The 17,677-nt window shown below is 45.8% G+C and overlaps 1 protein-coding gene across 2 annotated transcripts in view; it reads left to right on the top strand.

Moving 5' to 3' along the window:
* Positions 1-17,677, top strand: part of Rptor (regulatory associated protein of MTOR complex 1) — a 297,297-nt gene that overhangs the window by 119,390 nt on the left and 160,230 nt on the right. For both annotated transcript variants that reach the window (XM_034505602.2, XM_034505601.2), the window contains exon 5: positions 14,757-14,903. In XM_034505602.2, coding sequence (XP_034361493.1) covers positions 14,757-14,903 — 147 coding nt within the window. The remainder of the gene's footprint in view (positions 1-14,756; positions 14,904-17,677) is intronic.

Below are 17,677 nucleotides of genomic sequence, written 5' to 3'. Positions count from 1 at the left end.
TGGGGCGTCTTCTTCAGTCACCCTCCCTCTTATATTTTGAGCCAGGGTCTTTTCTGAATCCAGAACTCCCTGTTGTGGCTAGATCGCCTGGCCAGCAAGCTTTCCAATCCTCAGTTTCGGCCCACAGTGCTGGGGTTAGAGACCCACACCACTGCATCTGGTTTTTATCTGGGCATACCTCTACGTGCTTGTGAAACAAGCCACCTCTCTCACTCCTGGCAGGGAGACATGGCCACAGGTGACTTTGTGGTGGTCAAAGCAACTGTTTGTTGCATAGTACCACCTAGAAGCAGAAAGCCAGGGCCAGAAGTAGCACTGAGCTATAACCCTCAAGCCCTACTCCAGTGACCATAAGTCACTCAAATAGTCCCTATGTCCACAGCTTCCTAAGTTATCTCTACCAGTTGTGGACCAATTGAAACACATGAGCCTCTGAGGGACATTTCAGATTCAAACCATAATATGCGTTCTGGTGGTTTTAAGTTGATGCATTGTGACCATACTGTGGATGAAGATGCAGGTCTTGGTTCTTCTTGGTAGATCCGGACTCCCTCAAGTGCAGACACTGGGTGTGGATTTTGGTGGGTTTGAATTGAGTACTGATGCAGGGTCCCAGTGTTTCTTCTCAGTTGGCTGGGACTTCCGTCCATAGACTGCTCTGTGTGATGTTGTTTATCCCGAGTAACACCAGTGCTGCTGGGCATCTTCTCATTTCACAGATAGTATGGTGTGTTGTGTTCTGCAGCCCCCTTCTAGGTCCTGGCGTGCAGGGCAGCAGGATGGGTCCCTTTCTCTGTTCTGAGGACTCCTGCCTCACTGCAGCCCCCTTCTAGGTCTTGGCGTGCAGGGCAGCAGGATGCATCCTTTCTCTGTCCTGAGGACTCCTGCCTCACTATGTTGGCCATACTTAGAAAAAATTTGTTTGTTCCAACTCAGATTTTTCTAGAACCTGTTGAATCTGAGTCCCGTTGATTGACAGCTGGCCACACTGCTGTTCTTCTTGGGTTGTCTCCTGTTGACTCTGGTGGAATTCTTTATATTCTAGACAGAAACTCTTCATCATCCTGTGAACCATGGCTGTCTTTTTCTAAATGTATGACTTGCTTTCCATTCTGTTTGCAGCGTCATCTGATGGACAGGAGTTTTTATGCTGAACAGGTCACACTCACTGTTCTCTCCAAGGGCAGCTGCACCTGACCTAACTAAGCCTTCTTCAGTTTTGTGCCTTAGTTAGGCGTGTGACGTACTCAAACCCTTTTCATATATAGCATGAGGTAGAATCCGTGTTTGTCTTTATAGCTCACTGTACATGGATTATTTATTCATTTATGTGTGTATAAAAGACACTAAACCCCAATATTTTATTTACAAGCTGTAACCCTAGATTGGGTAGGTTCCCACCTATATCCAAACCATATCTCCTTGTTACCTGCTGTTTGAGTCCCAGCTGGGCTGCTTCTGCTTCATCAGCCTGTCCTGGGGTCTATTTTTCCTGGTTTACTTTTTCTGGTCTCACTGTAGCTTCCTCTTCTCTGTCTTCTCCCTGCTACCCCTCCATCTCTCCTGAGACACCTCACTCAATCCTCAAGTCCTGCTTTCTTCTCTCTACGCCCAATCACAGGTTATAGCCTTTTATTAACTAATCAGCTTTAAAATGGGGGCAAGGTTTACACAACAAAGGCTGTTGTCTATGTAAATGCACTCTGGACAGCAACCGGATCTTGGGTTCAGAACTTAAGGTCTGTATGCCTAGCTCACTGCAACCACACCATCCATGCCAGCTTTGAACTGTGTCAATCAGCAGTCTTAATTTTCAGTTTCTTTGTTTGAGGGGACACAGGTACCTTTTGTTTTTTTATTGATGTTTCGGTAAACCTTGGCTGTTTGGTCTAATAAGAAAATACTGAATCCAGTCATCTGTTTCCATAAGACTTGTGGGGCTGGATGGTTCAATAGTTAGAGCACTTGCTGCACTTCCAGAGGACCTGGTTCAGTTCCCAGTGTCTGTATTGTGGTTCACAATCACCTGTAGCCTTAGCATCAGGGATCCATTGCCCACTTCTAGCCCCCACAGCACCTGCATACATGTAGCATATATACTGTCTGTCTGTCTGTCTGTCTGACACACACATACAAATAAGTAAGTAAATAGGTAAAAATAAAAGTAGGTCTTAAGAAGAAGAGGAGTGCTTGTGGGACTGTGTCGTGTCTATGGCTACAGATGATCATGCAGATCTTAGATGATCATTACAGATGATCTTTCAGACTGTGATCGTTTGAAGTTCCTGTCAGAGGATGACAGCTTTCTTGATAAGAGTGTAAGTTTCTTAATTTCCTTCCTTGGATCTGCAGAAAGGCCATTCTGCAGACACTTATGGATTCTAATAGTTTCTCCGTGTGTACAGTTGCTTCTCATTTGCAGACAGGCATTTTCATTTCTTTCTTTCTCGTTTGTGCCTTGTGTGTATTGCTTTTGTTTCCCACTGCTGGCCTTTAAGAGAAGTAAACAGTGACTGGGCCACCTTGTCTCTTTTGTGGCTTCTTGAGGAATACTCTGTCCCTGTGAAGTCTGCAGGAGGCTTTTTGTGAGGAGAGGGAAGATCAGATAAGAACTGTTCCTGTTTTATGTCGGAGAATCATGATTAGGTATTGACTCTCCTAAAGCCTTTGTTTCATTGTGTGTCAGATTAGGAAAGATCAATTACTACTTGGTTTTTGTTTGTGTGTTAGACTTTTGAGTAGATGTTGACTTTTCTGAAGTCCTTGGTTTGTATTTCTGTTAAGATGGGAGAATCCCTTTTCTTCCGTAACTTATAAAGAACTGCATGATATCACATGATTCTTTATTAAATGCCTCACACCTGGTCTTGAGATGGCTTATTTATCTCTATGTATCATCTGCTTCACACATGGTTTAATTCAGCTGGCTGGTTTTATTTTAAATCTGTGTTTCCTGCTGAGATTTTCCTAGATTTTTCTTACTCCTGTCTTTATCTGGACCAAGTAATCAATATTCTGTGGCCTGAGAAAATGAGTAGGGAATTTCCTTCTTGTCATAGACTCTCGGGTGGCTTTTTTCACTCAGTGAGCCTTTTCCTGTGCTCTACAGAGTCCAGCGTGACGGACGGAAGCTATTTATGACCGTTGCGTGTGCACCCAGCACGGAGCCAAGTGACTTTCCTGCCTGCATAGCTGGACCCACTTTGCCTAGAAGAGCAGGCTTCATCTCAGCTCACCTCTCCTGTATGCTGAGCATGAGTTTCATGGCTTTACATTTTAATTTAAGGCAACTTTAGTTTTTTATTTGTTTACATCCAGATTGTACCTCCGCTAGAAATGCTTTCAAAGGCTGGACCTGCTTGCTCTTCAGTATCTGTCTCACACAGTCTCTCTCTCAGTGTCTGACTGCTCTGGACATAAGGAGATAAAGCCTCATGGAGACCACACTAAAAGCAAAGATTGTTTTCTGCTAGGTGCTGGTTGTAAGTCAAGTTAAAGAGAAACTGTTGATTGTGTTGTGACAAGTCAGATGATGCAGGAAAGATGGATGACCCCTTTGAAAGTGGAGCAGCAGCGAGTTCCCTTTCTTCCTAGGACCCTCCTGCAGGAGCTGAGTCAGCACCAAGTGGAACCTTCCACTGGGAGACTGTGGTGAGCAACACAGCGTGTGTGTTGGAAGACAAAGCACTCTGAGCGGTAAGAACCTAGTGTTTACACTAAGGATTAGAAGGGACAGAAGACAAGGTGGAGTACTGGGGGAAGGAGTGTGGCTTCTGGGATCCCTCCCTCTGTTGCCGGAGGGAGGATTTGAGAAGACAGCAAGGAGAAAGCCAGCATAAGGCAAAAATGGTGATATGCTAAACACCGCCATTCAGGTGAGCTTGACTGTTGAGGGTGTAAGTGGATGGCAGCATGATAGACTGAGGAGAGGTGGTGGACGGAGCAGCTGAGGCCTGGAGTGTGATCAGGATGGAGTGACAGGAAGAAGGGGCTGGTGTCACTTGCTGGCCCTGGGCTGTGGGTGTGCACCTTTGAGAAGCAGGACAGGTAGTGTTGGGTCCCCAGCATGTGGTTACTAGGCCTGAAGAAAGCGTGAGATCTAGGAGCCAGAGCCAGGGCCCCAGAGGTGCTAGTGGGTGTTTGGAACATAAGTAAAGGTGGGCCCTGTTGTAAGTAGATGTAGCTCTGAAAAAAGGGAGGCCTGAACGTCAGCAAGAAGTCTCAGCAGGTGCCGCATACCAGTACCCTTGAGCTGTGAGAGAGAATGTCCATTTCTTTATCAGTTACTCAATTGGTGACATTCTGTCATAGCAGCAGAAAAGGAGGAGAATGTGGAGGAAGCTTGGCAGGGACCACCGGGCAACCCAGGGACATGTACTTCCTGTCAGCCTGGAGTGTGGGCCTCTGACAGGGAGAGGGTTGGGTGTTCCGGAAAGAAGTGTTGGCATCATGAATCGGTGCTGGTAAGACAGACATGTCTCTCAGTCACTTCCACAGTGTGGTCACAAGTGAAGCTCAGTGTCTCAGAGACCTTGAGGCTGGCGTGCTGACGTTGTTGTTGTTTCTGCTCCTGACTGACCTTTCTTATGGTTAAGTATGAGTTCCACAAGCATCTTATAGATACTGTTCTCATGATATACATATGTACGTATACATACATGCACACACATACACAGCACATATAGTTTATGGGTTTGTTTCGTTTTTGTTTTTTCACATAATGTTGTTGTTATCAGGTGTATAGATGCTACCTCTTTCTCTGGAATGGAACAGACAGCTGCTGCTTCTATAGAAAGACAGCTCATAGAGGTTTTAGAATACACATTTGTTGGAAAAATTTGTGACTTTCATAATTGCATTATTCACATCAACATCATTTATTGAAATTGTTACTTTATGGGAGCACAGGAGAGTCCATGACAAAAGCCTTCATTCCAGTGTGACCTTGACCCTCTCTTTTTAGAATTTCTAGCATCTCTCATTTCCTTATAGTAGTTGAAGGCCATCAGCAAAAATTCTGTTTCTTTAGAGAAAGCCTGGCAACTTCAGGCCTTTTCTTTTCTTTATAAAGAAATTCCTCAGTGCTGAAAGGTATAGTTACCTTCACCCACAGAGCCACTAAAAACTCAACATTTGCAAAACAGTTGATGAAATATTCTTCCAATTGCCTGAGAAGGGATCTAGGGAATGGGAGCCACTGTGTGTGACTAAGCTACACCAACAGCCTCCCTGGTTCCCTCAGCAGACCCTCACTTTCTCCACCTCTCCCCAGTCGGTTTCCTCATCCTGCTCTCTGATCTGAAGCTGTGTCCTTTCCTGCTCATTTTAGCTTCGGGTTCACCTCCACTGGTTTAGCCGACAGCCTCACCCATCTCCTTTGGCCCTTTCCTTATTGGCCTTCCTGCTGGGCATTTGGTCAAGTGAGGCCTTTGCAGATGCTATGGTCTGTATTCTTCCTGCCTTATCTGGTTTTTGTTTGTTTGTTTGTTTTGTTTTGTTTTTTAGTGAATGGTATCATTGTTCATATCTTAGATAACTTGTTTTTTCCATTCCTTCTGAATGCTCTGAGCTTCAGTTCCCAGATATGTGGGTGTTTATTAGCCAGGTGTTTAGCTACTGCACTGTAATGATGTGTTTTAAATATTTAATTGTACATACTGGTTTCACGTAGGTTCATTATAAAATTTATTGTTCTTGGAATTCCTGGGTATGTGGTTAGAAACACATTCTAATTCTTCTTCAGATCCCTGAGAGCCACAGCAGCTGCACATCCCAGCTGTGTTTTATGTAGAACATGTGCTTACATGGAACAGTGCATAGGAAAAGGTAACCCGACACTTGGGAGTTACTGTCCTAGCTTTATATCTGTGGCAGGCACTGAGACAATCAGCTTGCTTGTTTGGGTCTGTGGTAGAACAGTACAGCATGGCAGGACCATTGACAGAAGAGATCTATGACCTCATGCCCAGGAATGAAAGAAGATCAGGACCACACACTCTTCCACTGGCCCAGCACTATGGCACTGGTGTTTAGCATGTGGACTTCTGGTGAGGGAACATTCTAGATCCAAACTCCAATAGTTTGAACATGCTAAGCCTGTGAACTCATTCCCCATCTCCCTCCTCCTTCCCTCTCTGTCTCTGTCTCTGTCTCTGTCTCTGTCTCTGTCTCTCTCTCTCTCTCTCTCTCTCTGTGTGTGTGTGTGTGTGTGTGTGTGTGTGTGTGTGTTCAAAGGGTTATTTCCTGAGCAAACTGTCTCTTGAGCCACAGTTCTCATTATCCCACTCTTAGAAAATTACTTAGGCACGGATAATATCTTGTATTGCACAGGCTTGTCTCAAGTCCAGCATTCCCAGCTTTACTCTCAGGTCCTAGAGTTACAGGTGAAGGGTGCCCTGCCTCACTAGTGCTGCGTGGTTTTGAGTTTATATACACATTATCAAACGTGGTCCAGCTGACCTTTTCACTCAGGTTTGTGTCACTGCTGTGGTTGATTCTGTCAGGCAGATGGTCTATGGTTCACCGATCCTTTCCCCTGTTGCTGACACCTGGACTGTTTCCAGTTTTCTTTTCTTTATGTAGAATTCTTCTTTCACTATATTTGTGCTGAATGTTTTTTTTTTTTTTTAAAAAAAAAAAGGTCTAAGAAGAAGATAGAAAAAAGTACATGAATTTTATGTCAGTGCATGGGGCTTTGCTGTACTGTCTCAGCTGAACTAGACTCTGGCCCACCCTCCTGGCCGTTTGTAGGCTGTCTAACCCATGTTCCCAAGCACATGCCAAAGTGGGCATTTGGGAACTACACAAGAGTATACTGCTTAGAAGTTGGAGCTTTCCGAGGCTTGAGAGATGGCTCACTGGTTAAGAATATGTTTGAGCTGCTCTTCCAGAAACAAAGATGTGAGTCCCAGCACCAACATAGCACATAATGATGGTTTGTAACTCCATTTTCAGGGGAAATCTGATACCCTTTTCTACTCTCTCTATGTGCTGCATGCACACAACTGTGCATGCAGACAGAACACCTTTACATGTAAAAATAAAAAACAAATAATTCTCAAAAAGGAAGGAAGGAAGGAAGAAAGGAAGCAGAACTTTCTGTAGAGCCACAAATTTTCTTTGAGTATTTTGTATTTAAGAAATGTCTGTCATGGGAGGCAGAGGCAGGTGGATTTCTGAGTTTGAGGCCAGCCTGGTCTACAGAGTGAGTTCCAGGACAGCCAGGGCTACACAGAGAAACCCCATCTCGAAAAACAGCAACAACAAAAAATGTCTTTCTTTGCTTGCAGATGGTAGCACTCATGGTTTTCTACAGCAGATTGGCATTTTCCACTTTACAGATGCTATAGAAGATATGATAGTCTTGGGCTGGAGAGATAGCTCAGCAGTGAAAGGGTAGGCTCACAACCAAAGATGTGCAGTCCCAAGCTGGATCAGGACAGATAAGCAGGGCTCAGTCGGGTCAAGGCTGGTTTGAGCCTACATTGATGGAGAAGGGTCTGCCTTCAGCTGAGGCTCACGCAGTGAGCTGACTGAACTCTGTGGTGGTACTTTGTCATGTTTAGGGGAGAGCCTGTGCTGCCTTGTGTCTGAGAAGTGTCATTCTGGCTGCTGTAGAACCCCAGCTCTGACAGATGGCATGGTGCTTCCCATATGAAAGCTGTAGAGAACTGCCTATAACTCTGCGGTCCCTTCAAGGCTTGGACAGCCTTGGTGACTGATGTAAGTAGTGTTCAGGGCCTGCTGGAGATTGGGCAGTAAGTTGGTCCTAATCTGAGGTAGGTGGAGGTCACGGATGTGCAGCGTGAGCTGTGTGAACTCCCTGAAAGTTCAGGGAGGAGGGGATTGCCCAGAGACAAGCCCTGACCTGGGCCACAGTGTGGCATTGTGCAGCCTGATATCTGGACAGCACAGAAGGACCAGAGCCTCCTGCCCTCACTTAGATGTTGGAGCCGGAAAACTGACCTGGAAGAAGAAGAAGGAAGTGTGATCGCCAGAGCCGGAGTGGGGAGGAGTGGGAGGACATCAAACAGCAAGCAGAGAGGGTTTCAGTGTTTCTGACATAAGGAGAAGCATTGTCTGTGGTGACACACGAGCTAGTTTAGTGACACCACATGCTGCACTGTGCCCCATGAGCACACGCAGACTTGTTGGTTAATATTATTCTGTAAAAAGAAAATTAAAAAAATACCATGCAGCGGTGGACAAGACTAACGAGTGGTGAGTGTGCTTTTGGCCACCTGTAAGAACCTAAGATGGATCCCTGGGACTGATGTGGTAGGCTGGAACTGATGCCCGAAAGTTGTTCTTGGCTGATGGTGCTCACTGTTGCTAGTGGTGCTACCTCATGGCTTGACCAGTTGCTGCTTTGGTCTCCCTTTGGTCATCAGTGGATGCCCCAAAGACACTTTGAAGACACGCACAAGCTGCATGTCCTTAAACAGTCTCTTGTCCCTCTTCTGCACTCCAGTAGGGACACCACTGGCTTCTCCTCAAGCTGTTAGATGTACTCATCTGCTTTTCATTTTCCTTACAATTCATTTTCCTTTCAGTAGTGGACCTATGCTTATTTTAGTGTTTGTGTTATGGTCTAATAATGGAATTTTTCTATTGCAAAAATTATTACATCTTGGTCCCCCATGAGGATGGCTTTAGTATCTGATAAGATCTGTTACCACATCATATCGTGCTGTGTCTGTCATGTCATCATCATCTCTTCTTCCTCCTCCTCTCTCTCCCTCTTCTCCTTCCTCCCCCTCCCCTTCCTCCTCACCATCACATTACACCACATGAACTCTCTTTGATGTGTCCATCATTCTTTGAGCTTTCTTTACAGCTCCTCAAGAGGCTGCAAGTTCCTACAGTATTCCCTCTGGAGTCAACTCTGATGTGAGGTATTTCCACACAGATGCTAGGCCCACCCAAGAACCTTACTTAGAAACAAAGAAACAACTTAGAAACCTTACTTAGAAACAACTCTTGGCAAGTTCATAGTCTTGTGGTGGGTACAGTTGGGCACAGTTTTGCAAGGGCTAACCTGTGCTTTGTGGGTTTGTATTTGTGCATTTGTGTGTTGTAGAGAATCCAAACTTAATGAGCAAGTGGGGAGTGGGAGACTTGGGGATAGCCTAGGGCTGAAGTTGTTAAGATTCCAGATTTCTGTGGATGTTCTTGAGTAGGCTGCACTCTATACTGTAGTGAGTCTTACAGCAAAGAAAGGAAGGTGGGATTGCAGGAAGCTGTCAGGTGAGGAGTGCTTTCTGTGTCAGGAGGAGGCAGCTCTGCTTATAAATACATCAGAGAGACAGAGGAGGAGGGCAGTCTGTTCACTGGTGGAGGAAGGAGACAAGATGGTGCGAGCAAGACCTAAAGAACCCTGCTTTCTCTGAGACACAGGAGCTAGGGAAAGAAGGAAGGGAGGAAGAGAGGGAATGAGAAAAAGAGGTAAACAGAGGCTGCCTCTGGTGACATGGGAGTCAGCTGCTGTCTGAGCTCATATCTGAATGAGAAAGCAGGCTGAGTCTCCAGAGGCAGAGGAGGCAGAACATCAGCATGCCCCCCCACCCCTACCCCATTATAACTGCTTCTGACATTATGATACTGTATGTTGAGAAAAACACTACCACAGAGTGTTTAACAGGTGTTAAAGAGATCAGTTGGCAGCAATCGTGATGGTGTTTCTGTGAGTTTAATGTGATGGCCAAGCCTGGGAGAGGCTACCCAGAGCCCCTTGTCATCCTCTGCATGCCCACTGTCCACAGACACACCTGGGAGAGGTTTGAGAAGTGTGACGTGGTAGGATGTACCAACTCCAACAGCCATCTCAGGAACTTGTGGACCAGTGGCATCTGTGGGTTCAGCACTCCCTAGGGGACTTGGTGACACTCCTTTGGTGCATGTCAAAGCCACTGTTCCATGTGTCCAGGTTTGCCTGTCCAGGGTGCTCCAGTGGGGTTGCCACTGTGCTGTCCGACTGTCCTACTCAGTCGGCACTTGACAAAGCTAGATCCGTCTTCCCTACCATTCACTCCAGTGCAGCTCTGCCTTGCCCTCCCTGGGGGTGACCGTTGATCATCTTTGCCTTTCTCTCTGCTCCTTGTTGTGGCAGTACCAGGCATAGGAGGTGCTTGGCATTGCCATCTGCTCCATAGTTGAAATCAGAGCTTAGCTTCACTCTTCCCAGAAGTCTCAGTGGTACAGTGCATTTGTTCCTGGGATCTGACACTTGCAGAGGCTGACTTGTCCTTTCTGGAGAGGTATTCTCTGCATTGTTGTGGGCCGGGCTTTTTCCAACCATAGCTACTGTTATAGTCAACACAGTCTGCAGTGACAGTCTGATAAAGTGAGTACTCTTTCCCCCTTGTGTTTAATGGAATCTGTCAGAGAAAGTGGGTTTTAATGAATATGTTGTGTAAAATCAATTTCTAGCTTTGATTAGGGTTTCCTTGCTCTTTCAGTCTAGGCGGCCTGAAGCCAGCCTTCTGCTCTTAGCCCCTGTCTGTTCCCCAGTCTCGCCTTCCCAGAGCTCCTGAATGCTGGGTGGGGCACCTGCCTGCCATGGGGTGCTGGGGAACAGAAGCTTGTTCCTAATAAACATGCTGCTTCTTCGGGGTTGTTCCTGCTACCTCTGGGTGTTGGTCCCCTGAGTGCCAAGGCTGTGCTTGCAGCTGCATGAATTCTGGCCTGGAGCTTGACAAACCCTTGGCAATCTTTTTGAGATGGGTACTGGGATCCCATGAGCTTGTTAGTGAGGATTAGCGCTCAAAGGTCATTCTCCTCAGGGTGATTTAATAGAGTGGGTTCTGCTTTCCCAGGGGATCACAGCCTTCTGATTTTGTTGTCTCACTAAACCATACAGCTAATGGTTTTGATGAGATTGTCCCTCTTTTCAGCCAGAGAAGTTTTCCTTAAGAGCATTCGGCAACATCTGGAGATCCTTTGGATGGTCAGGGCTGAGTGGTTCTGGCCGTGGTTGGTGAAAGCCAGGGATGCTGCTGGACATGGTGCAGTGCACATGGAGACAGACCGCTGAGGAATCTGCTTCTAGGCAGGCCTCAGGTGTGTGATGGATTTAAGCCATCCACTATGGGAGGCAACCGTGTGGATAGGATACCGTAAAAGTCCTCAATAGCTAAAGGCACAGGGCCAATAAACACCGGTGCTGACGTTCTAGGGTTTGTTCCATGCTGCCTTATGGGTGGGTACCAGAATAAGGATCTTAGGATCTGGGTGCTGCCCTGTACCTTGCTGTTGCATTGTGGAAGATGGAAGTTGTTAAAGGTTTCCCTAATATATTTAATAAATCAACACTAAGTAACTTGATGATCTAGAAGTTTAAATGTAACTTTGCATTTGGCAAATGTAAACATCAGACTTACTTTGTTTATGCTTGCTTGCTGGTTGTGGGACCTGTGTGGGCTTGCACCTGGAACATAATGTAGATGACAGTGTCTCTGGCCATCAGCAGCTACACAGACCTGGTGAGCTGCATTCATTCTTCTTGGGGCCTATAGTGTATGCGATCTGTGAACAGTCCACTCAGGTTGCAGTGGTCCTCACTGCTGCTGTTGTGCTCCGCACAGTACAGGGTTACTTTTAGTCCCTGAGCAGCAAGAGCTAGGAGACCTTTCCAGCATCATTGATGAAGAACATTTCTCCACGCTCATATACTCCAGTGTGGAAGGGACCTGGAGGCCTGTCGCTGAGATCCAGAGCATGCCCACTTGTTCCCTTGCAGTGCTCTGTGTGCATCCTGTCTTGTAGAGCATTACAGAACATGTACATAAAAGGAGTAACTGTGATGTGACCTCCCTGAATATGGAGCCTGTTAACAGAATGGGGGTTGTCCTTTATGGAGTCACTTCATTCATCAGCATGTAGCTACTTCATTGTCTGGGTGTGCAAAGCAGCTCTGGCATGGCAAGGTGAGCTGCCTCACATCTATAACTCTTCCTTTGACACATACTCTGTGTGTGTGTGTGTGTGTGTGTGTGTGTGTGTGTGTGTGTGTGTGACAGAGAGAGAGAGAGAGGAGAGAGAGAGAGAGAGAGAGAGAGAATATGATGCTCTGAAGTTTACATTTTAAAATCATTAAGAAGCCACCCATACTTCCTTCTCATGTGACTATTTATAAAGACAAGTTCTGCTTCTCATGGGGCACAGCACTCACTAGAGTGGGGAAGAATGAGCTCTCCTTTGCCTCTTAGTTCAGATTGGTTTGTTTGTTTTGTTTGGTGACCAGGTCTTGACGTGTTGGCTAGCCTGAGTCCCTGAGCTCATGCACTCCTGCCTCAGCCTCTCTAATAGCTAGGACCACAGGCTCTGCCTCCCTGTTCAGCTTGTTTACTGAGTCTCTTGTATGAGCTCTGTGAGGATTCAGGTAAGCTGTAGGTTGATTGTCTTTATTTGGGGCCTGGGCTTCTCAGCCTAGTGTTGGCCTCCCTTGACTCTTGTCCTGTAAGACTGGCCAGAATCCAGGTCCCAAGGTGAGCACTGAGAACACTTGTGGCTGGGGTGTGGGATGTTGAACACTAGTCATGTGTCACTGGCCAGGTTCTAAGGAAACATAGTGTGTCCTCACCCAGGGCTCTCCTGTATGGAAGGGCAGAAAAGTGACCCTAGGCCACAGTGGGTCACAGCCTTTACTAGTACAAACTCCAAAGACCCGTCAGTGTTCTCTGTACCAATGCCAGAGTTTCTGTACAGATCTATGGAAGCTGAAAAATGGGAGAGACTCTTTTTTTTTTTTTTTTCTTTGTTGTGTTTTCCAATTTTTTGAGACAAGGTTTCTCTGTGTAGCCCTGGCTTTCCAAGAACCTACCATGTAGACCAGGCCTGCCTCTGCCTCCCAAGTTCTGGGTTAAAGATGTGTGCCACCACCACCCATGCTTGGAGATTTTAAAATTTGATCAGTACTGACAAATCATCTTCCAGAATATTTTTGTTAATTTCTACTCTTGCCAACGCTAAGTTCAACACATCTTTGTCATTATAAAGCATTATTTATTTTTTATCTTTCTTTTCATTCTGCTGAAGAAAATCAGATTGGTTAGGTTGACTCTCACTTTTCCTCTGTTGTCCCACTGAGTGGTGCACAGCCCTTCCTCATCACCACCATTCATGTTTGCTGTGTGCTCCTGTTCTGACCTTTGCTGGTCAGAGCAGAAGAAGCTCACACATATCTTCTAAACATGAATCAGTTGTTGGCTCCGCCACCTTCCTCAGAAGCATCCAGTCATAAAGGTGTGTTTATATCTCGTTTCTTTTAGACCCCTAGATTTTGTGATTTGTTTAAGGTTTTTTTACATCTAAGTAAATAAAAATATTCTGTGTTTACACATTGTAAATTCTGGTTTTTTTGGGAACAGCGTCTGCGGGGCATTATCACATGGGTAGTTAGACTTTCCAGCATCACCCACTGAGTCACTCATCCGTTCTTTACTGATTTAAAATGCCATTTTATCACAGTTATATATGTGGTCTATTTCTGGGCCTTTCCTCTGTTGATTTGTTTGTCTCGCCCTCAATAATACCAGCTTGTAATTATATAAATTTATAGCCTTTCTAATATCTGATAGTGCGAATCTCTATTCATTATTCTTTATTAAACTTTCTTTTTTTCTAATTTTGTCATTTCTCTTCTGTACTTACTTTAGAATAAGCTTGTCAAATTCCATTAGAGGAAAAACCCCTTGGGCATCTTGATGGGGCTGGTGTTGCTGTATAGAGCCATTATCCGGGAACTGGTGTTTTTAGAATCCTTCTGGGAGTGTTTATTTAGAGAGAACATTTCCAAGTGTTCTGTCTCAGAGTACTGTGATTGTAAACAGTCTATCAAATGAGGACAGTGTGACAGTAGGAAGAGCCAGAACTTGGGTAGAGTGTGGTCCTCACAAGAGCTAGAGATGGCCACACCCTCCTCATGGCAGCACCTTGCATTGTCCTCAGGTGATGACTGTAGAGAGGGGACCTGGCACTCCCTTCTGCAGTCCTTGTTTGGCTTTCTGTTGAGCTATAGGCACTCCAGAGTCAGTGCTTGTTGGCTCAGTTACTAAGAGCCAACTGTCTGGGTCAACACTTACACTGCTGGTGTCCAGGCAGAAGTGAGTGTGCAGGCTGGCCTTTTCTCATTGTTGTGTTGATTTGTCTTTGTTTTGGAATAATTGCTTTAAAACTTTGGCTTAAAAGAGGATTTTAGGCATTTCTTTAGACTTGAGTTTTCTCTCCTGTTACCTGCCAGCAATCAGGTAAGCAGAACAGTGTGTCCAGAAAAGCATATCACTCTGTGACCTAGTGTCACCTGTGATCAGCGTAAGCACTGTACCAAGCCAGTCCCACTTACAGAGTACTCTAAAACTGAAGGAACAGCAAGGAAAGCTTGTGAATCTGAACTCAACTCTCAGAGCCCATCTGTGTCACACAAGTTCAGCAGCCACAGAAAGGGGGGCCTGAGGAGTGTGCACATGCTATGGCTGGGAGCGAAAGGAGGGCCCTCTAAAGTGGACTCTCTCAGGGTGTGGGGAGCAGTTGAATCCAGCGTAAACAGGCTGCTGACATGAGCTTAAATAGCTCCGTCCCTGTGGCATTGCTGGAGTAAGATGTCACAGTGATAGAGGTAAAACTCAGTGTGTAGCTTTATATGGTTAGAGGCATCTCTGCAGACACTGGGCCCTACCGTCTCCAGTGTGCAGGTGCTCGACAGCCTGTGAGTTCATGACATGGATGTATAACCCCTGCAACCTGTGCTTGTTTTCCAGAACTACACTCAGTACATCCCTCTGTCCATATACGACCTGCAGACGTGGATGGGCAGCCCGTCCATCTTTGTCTACGACTGCTCCAATGCTGGCCTCATTGTCAAGTCCTTCAAACAGTTTGCGCTGCAGAGGGAGCAGGAACTAGAGGTGAGGTGCTCAAAAACCAGCAGCGCTGTGTATGGTGTGTGTGTGTGTGTGTGTGTGTGTGTGTGTGTGTGTGAGAGAGAGAGAGAGAGAGAGACAGACAGACAGACAGACAGACAGACAGAGACAGAGAGACAGAGACTGCCTATCCGCCTGCCCAAGTGTGCATGATTCCATGTCTTTGTGAGTAAGATGCCGCAGGGAAATTGGGAAACACGATCTCTGTATGGTGAGAGGTTTTGTGTGTTTAGGCCATGCTGTGATATTTGGTGAGAGCTGTGGAGGTGTTTCCTCCCCCAGGACAAGTGCATCCCATTGTACTTGGTGTCATTTTCAGTCTGAGCATTGGATGGTGACATTAGCAGGGAGGTTTGTGTGTAGATGGCCTTGCTCTCTATGGCAATGTTAAATTGTTGCAGGCACGGTGGTTTTAAGGAAAATGGGCTCGTCACTGCCATTCTAGCCTTTATTTCCATGGGTGTCTTTTATTATTGTTCTATTTTTTTTCTTTTAAGTTTGTGTTTTTTAACTCAAACTATCAAGCTAAATGATAAAATCAAAACAGCTGCTAGGTAGGTCCATTGTCAGGAACTGCAGAGCCTGGGAGCTGCATGGATAATGAAGTGGTAGTTTGCCTGGTTGTTTTAATTAATATTTGATGGTTAAATTAAACAGTGAGTTCTAAAGAGAAATTGAAGAGGCAGTTTCAATTAAGAGGCCTCCATCCAGTGGGCTGCACAGAAGCGCTAGTGGAAGCACTCTGTGGCCTCTGGGGGCTCATGAATCCTGATTGGTTGCAGCACAGGAAATTCTCAATCCAAGAACAAAAAATGGCCTTCAGTGTTTCTGAGAGCCTCTCTGAGTCTGCTCAGTTTTAATGTGTTTGTTATGTTTTCACATCTTATCAGAAGAGAGCACTGATAGAGTCAGCAGCAAAACCTGAAAGTCTCTTTAGTAGAACCTAAAGTTCTCATGCCCACTGTTTAACATTTCATATGTGTAGCTTCAGCCCTCACGTGTGAAACTTGCAGGAGAGTGACTGATAAATATAATACTTCTTCTCCTTAAAAGGTGAGCTGGGCACCACAGCGTTGCTTACTGGCCTCTTCGTTCTGTATCTAGCAAGAATTTGTGTTTGTTTCCAGCTTAATGCCCTACTCTTAGCCACTTCCTGTGGGCTTGCCCACAGTAGGCCAGCTTATCAGCTGTAAATACCCCAAATGCCAAGAGGTAACTGTTGTTTCCTGACATCAAGTAAGAAATATCAGGCCATGCCCAATCCCAGTGCTTGGGAGGCAGATGCAGGCAGAGCTCTGTGAGTTTGAAACCAGCCTGGTCTACAGAGTGAGCTCCAGGACAGCCAGGGCTACACAGAGAAACCCTCTCTTGGAAAACAAAAACAAACAATGAAACAAAACATCTCTCCAATTATAATGTCAATAAATGTACCAAAGAATTCTTCCCAACTCTCCCAGCCTGTTCCTGAGCTATGGAGAGGTGGGGAAGCCATCAGACCATCAGGCTAGTTGTAAACCCCACTGGGTGGGGGCCTGTCCCTCTCCAGCTCAGGCACAGTTACAGCTCAGGCATGGTGTTCATGGTGGCTTCCCTTCCCAGCGCTGTGCTGCTGCTCCTCAGGACCCTGTGTGTTCTCTGTGTGCTGTCAAGGGTTAATCAGCCACAGACACTGTTCACCTCAGTGAGTACAACATGATGATTTACATACATCATTTGTAGAAGAAGGGGCGGGGGTGGGGGGGACCAGTTTAGTGAGCTTATTCATCATGAAGGACATGCCTTACAAGGCACATGGAAGTGCTGTGTTATGCCAAGTGTTTCACAAGTAGCTCAGCTTTTGTCTTCATTCTCTTTATGGTTATAGTGTAGACTGAGCTTGCATTTCTCTTTCACACTTACTATCAGTGGTCAGTGTTCATTCAGCCTCTTGCTTAAAACAGTGGAAATCACAATCATAGAATCTTACAGAATTGGCTCCCAGCTGTCACATTAGTGTTTATTGGTCATTTCACCCTCCTGTGTAGAACAGCAGTCCTATGTAACTGCTCGGCGTACCCACTTAGTGTGATCTTTTCTGGCTTGGGTGTGCTGGCACATGCCTTATGATCCCAGCACTGCACTCAGGAGATGCAGGCTGGAGGAGGGGGTGCCTACTAGGTTGTATGGGATCTGTTTTCAATAAGTAAAGACCTAAACTAACCCAGCCAGCCAGTTTCTTTGTAAATTTGCAATATATTCTGATTGTTGTGCAGTATGTGAACTGATAGAAACTGTTGAGTAATTGGTTTATGGCAGCCTTTGGAATGAAGTATTTTTCTGCTGTTCTGGTTTACCCTTGGAGGGGATGACAACATCCCTGTGCCTCCTGCCTGTCCTTGTGGCAGCCACGATCCAATTGGGGAATAGATTTGAGGTGTGGGGGAGAGGGCAGGAAAAAGGAAAAATGATGTAACAGCAGAAAGTGTCTGGTTGGACCACAAGCCCCCAAATAGTAAGTGTAAACATACACATGAGTGACATAAATTTTTAAGGGTTGATTATCTGCTTTTATTTTCTGGTGGTGTAGTGCTTGCCCTGGGACCCTGGGGTTTGGTTTCTGTGTGCTTCTCTCGCAGAGTAGTGCTAGAGGGAAAGGAGACAGCAGCTTCATAACAGCAAGCACGAATTACTACAACAGATTGGAGCTTCCTCAGAGCCAGGAAATGTGTATCTGTCACTCAGGAGTCTTCCTTAGGATTTTTTTTCTTTTTAATATCATA

Source organism: Arvicanthis niloticus, chromosome 6 (genome assembly GCF_011762505.2).
Source record: "Arvicanthis niloticus isolate mArvNil1 chromosome 6, mArvNil1.pat.X, whole genome shotgun sequence".
Classification (NCBI taxonomy): Eukaryota; Metazoa; Chordata; class Mammalia; order Rodentia; family Muridae; genus Arvicanthis; species Arvicanthis niloticus.
Note: the sequence above shows the minus strand (reverse complement) of the source record. Positions and strands in the feature narration are given on the sequence as shown.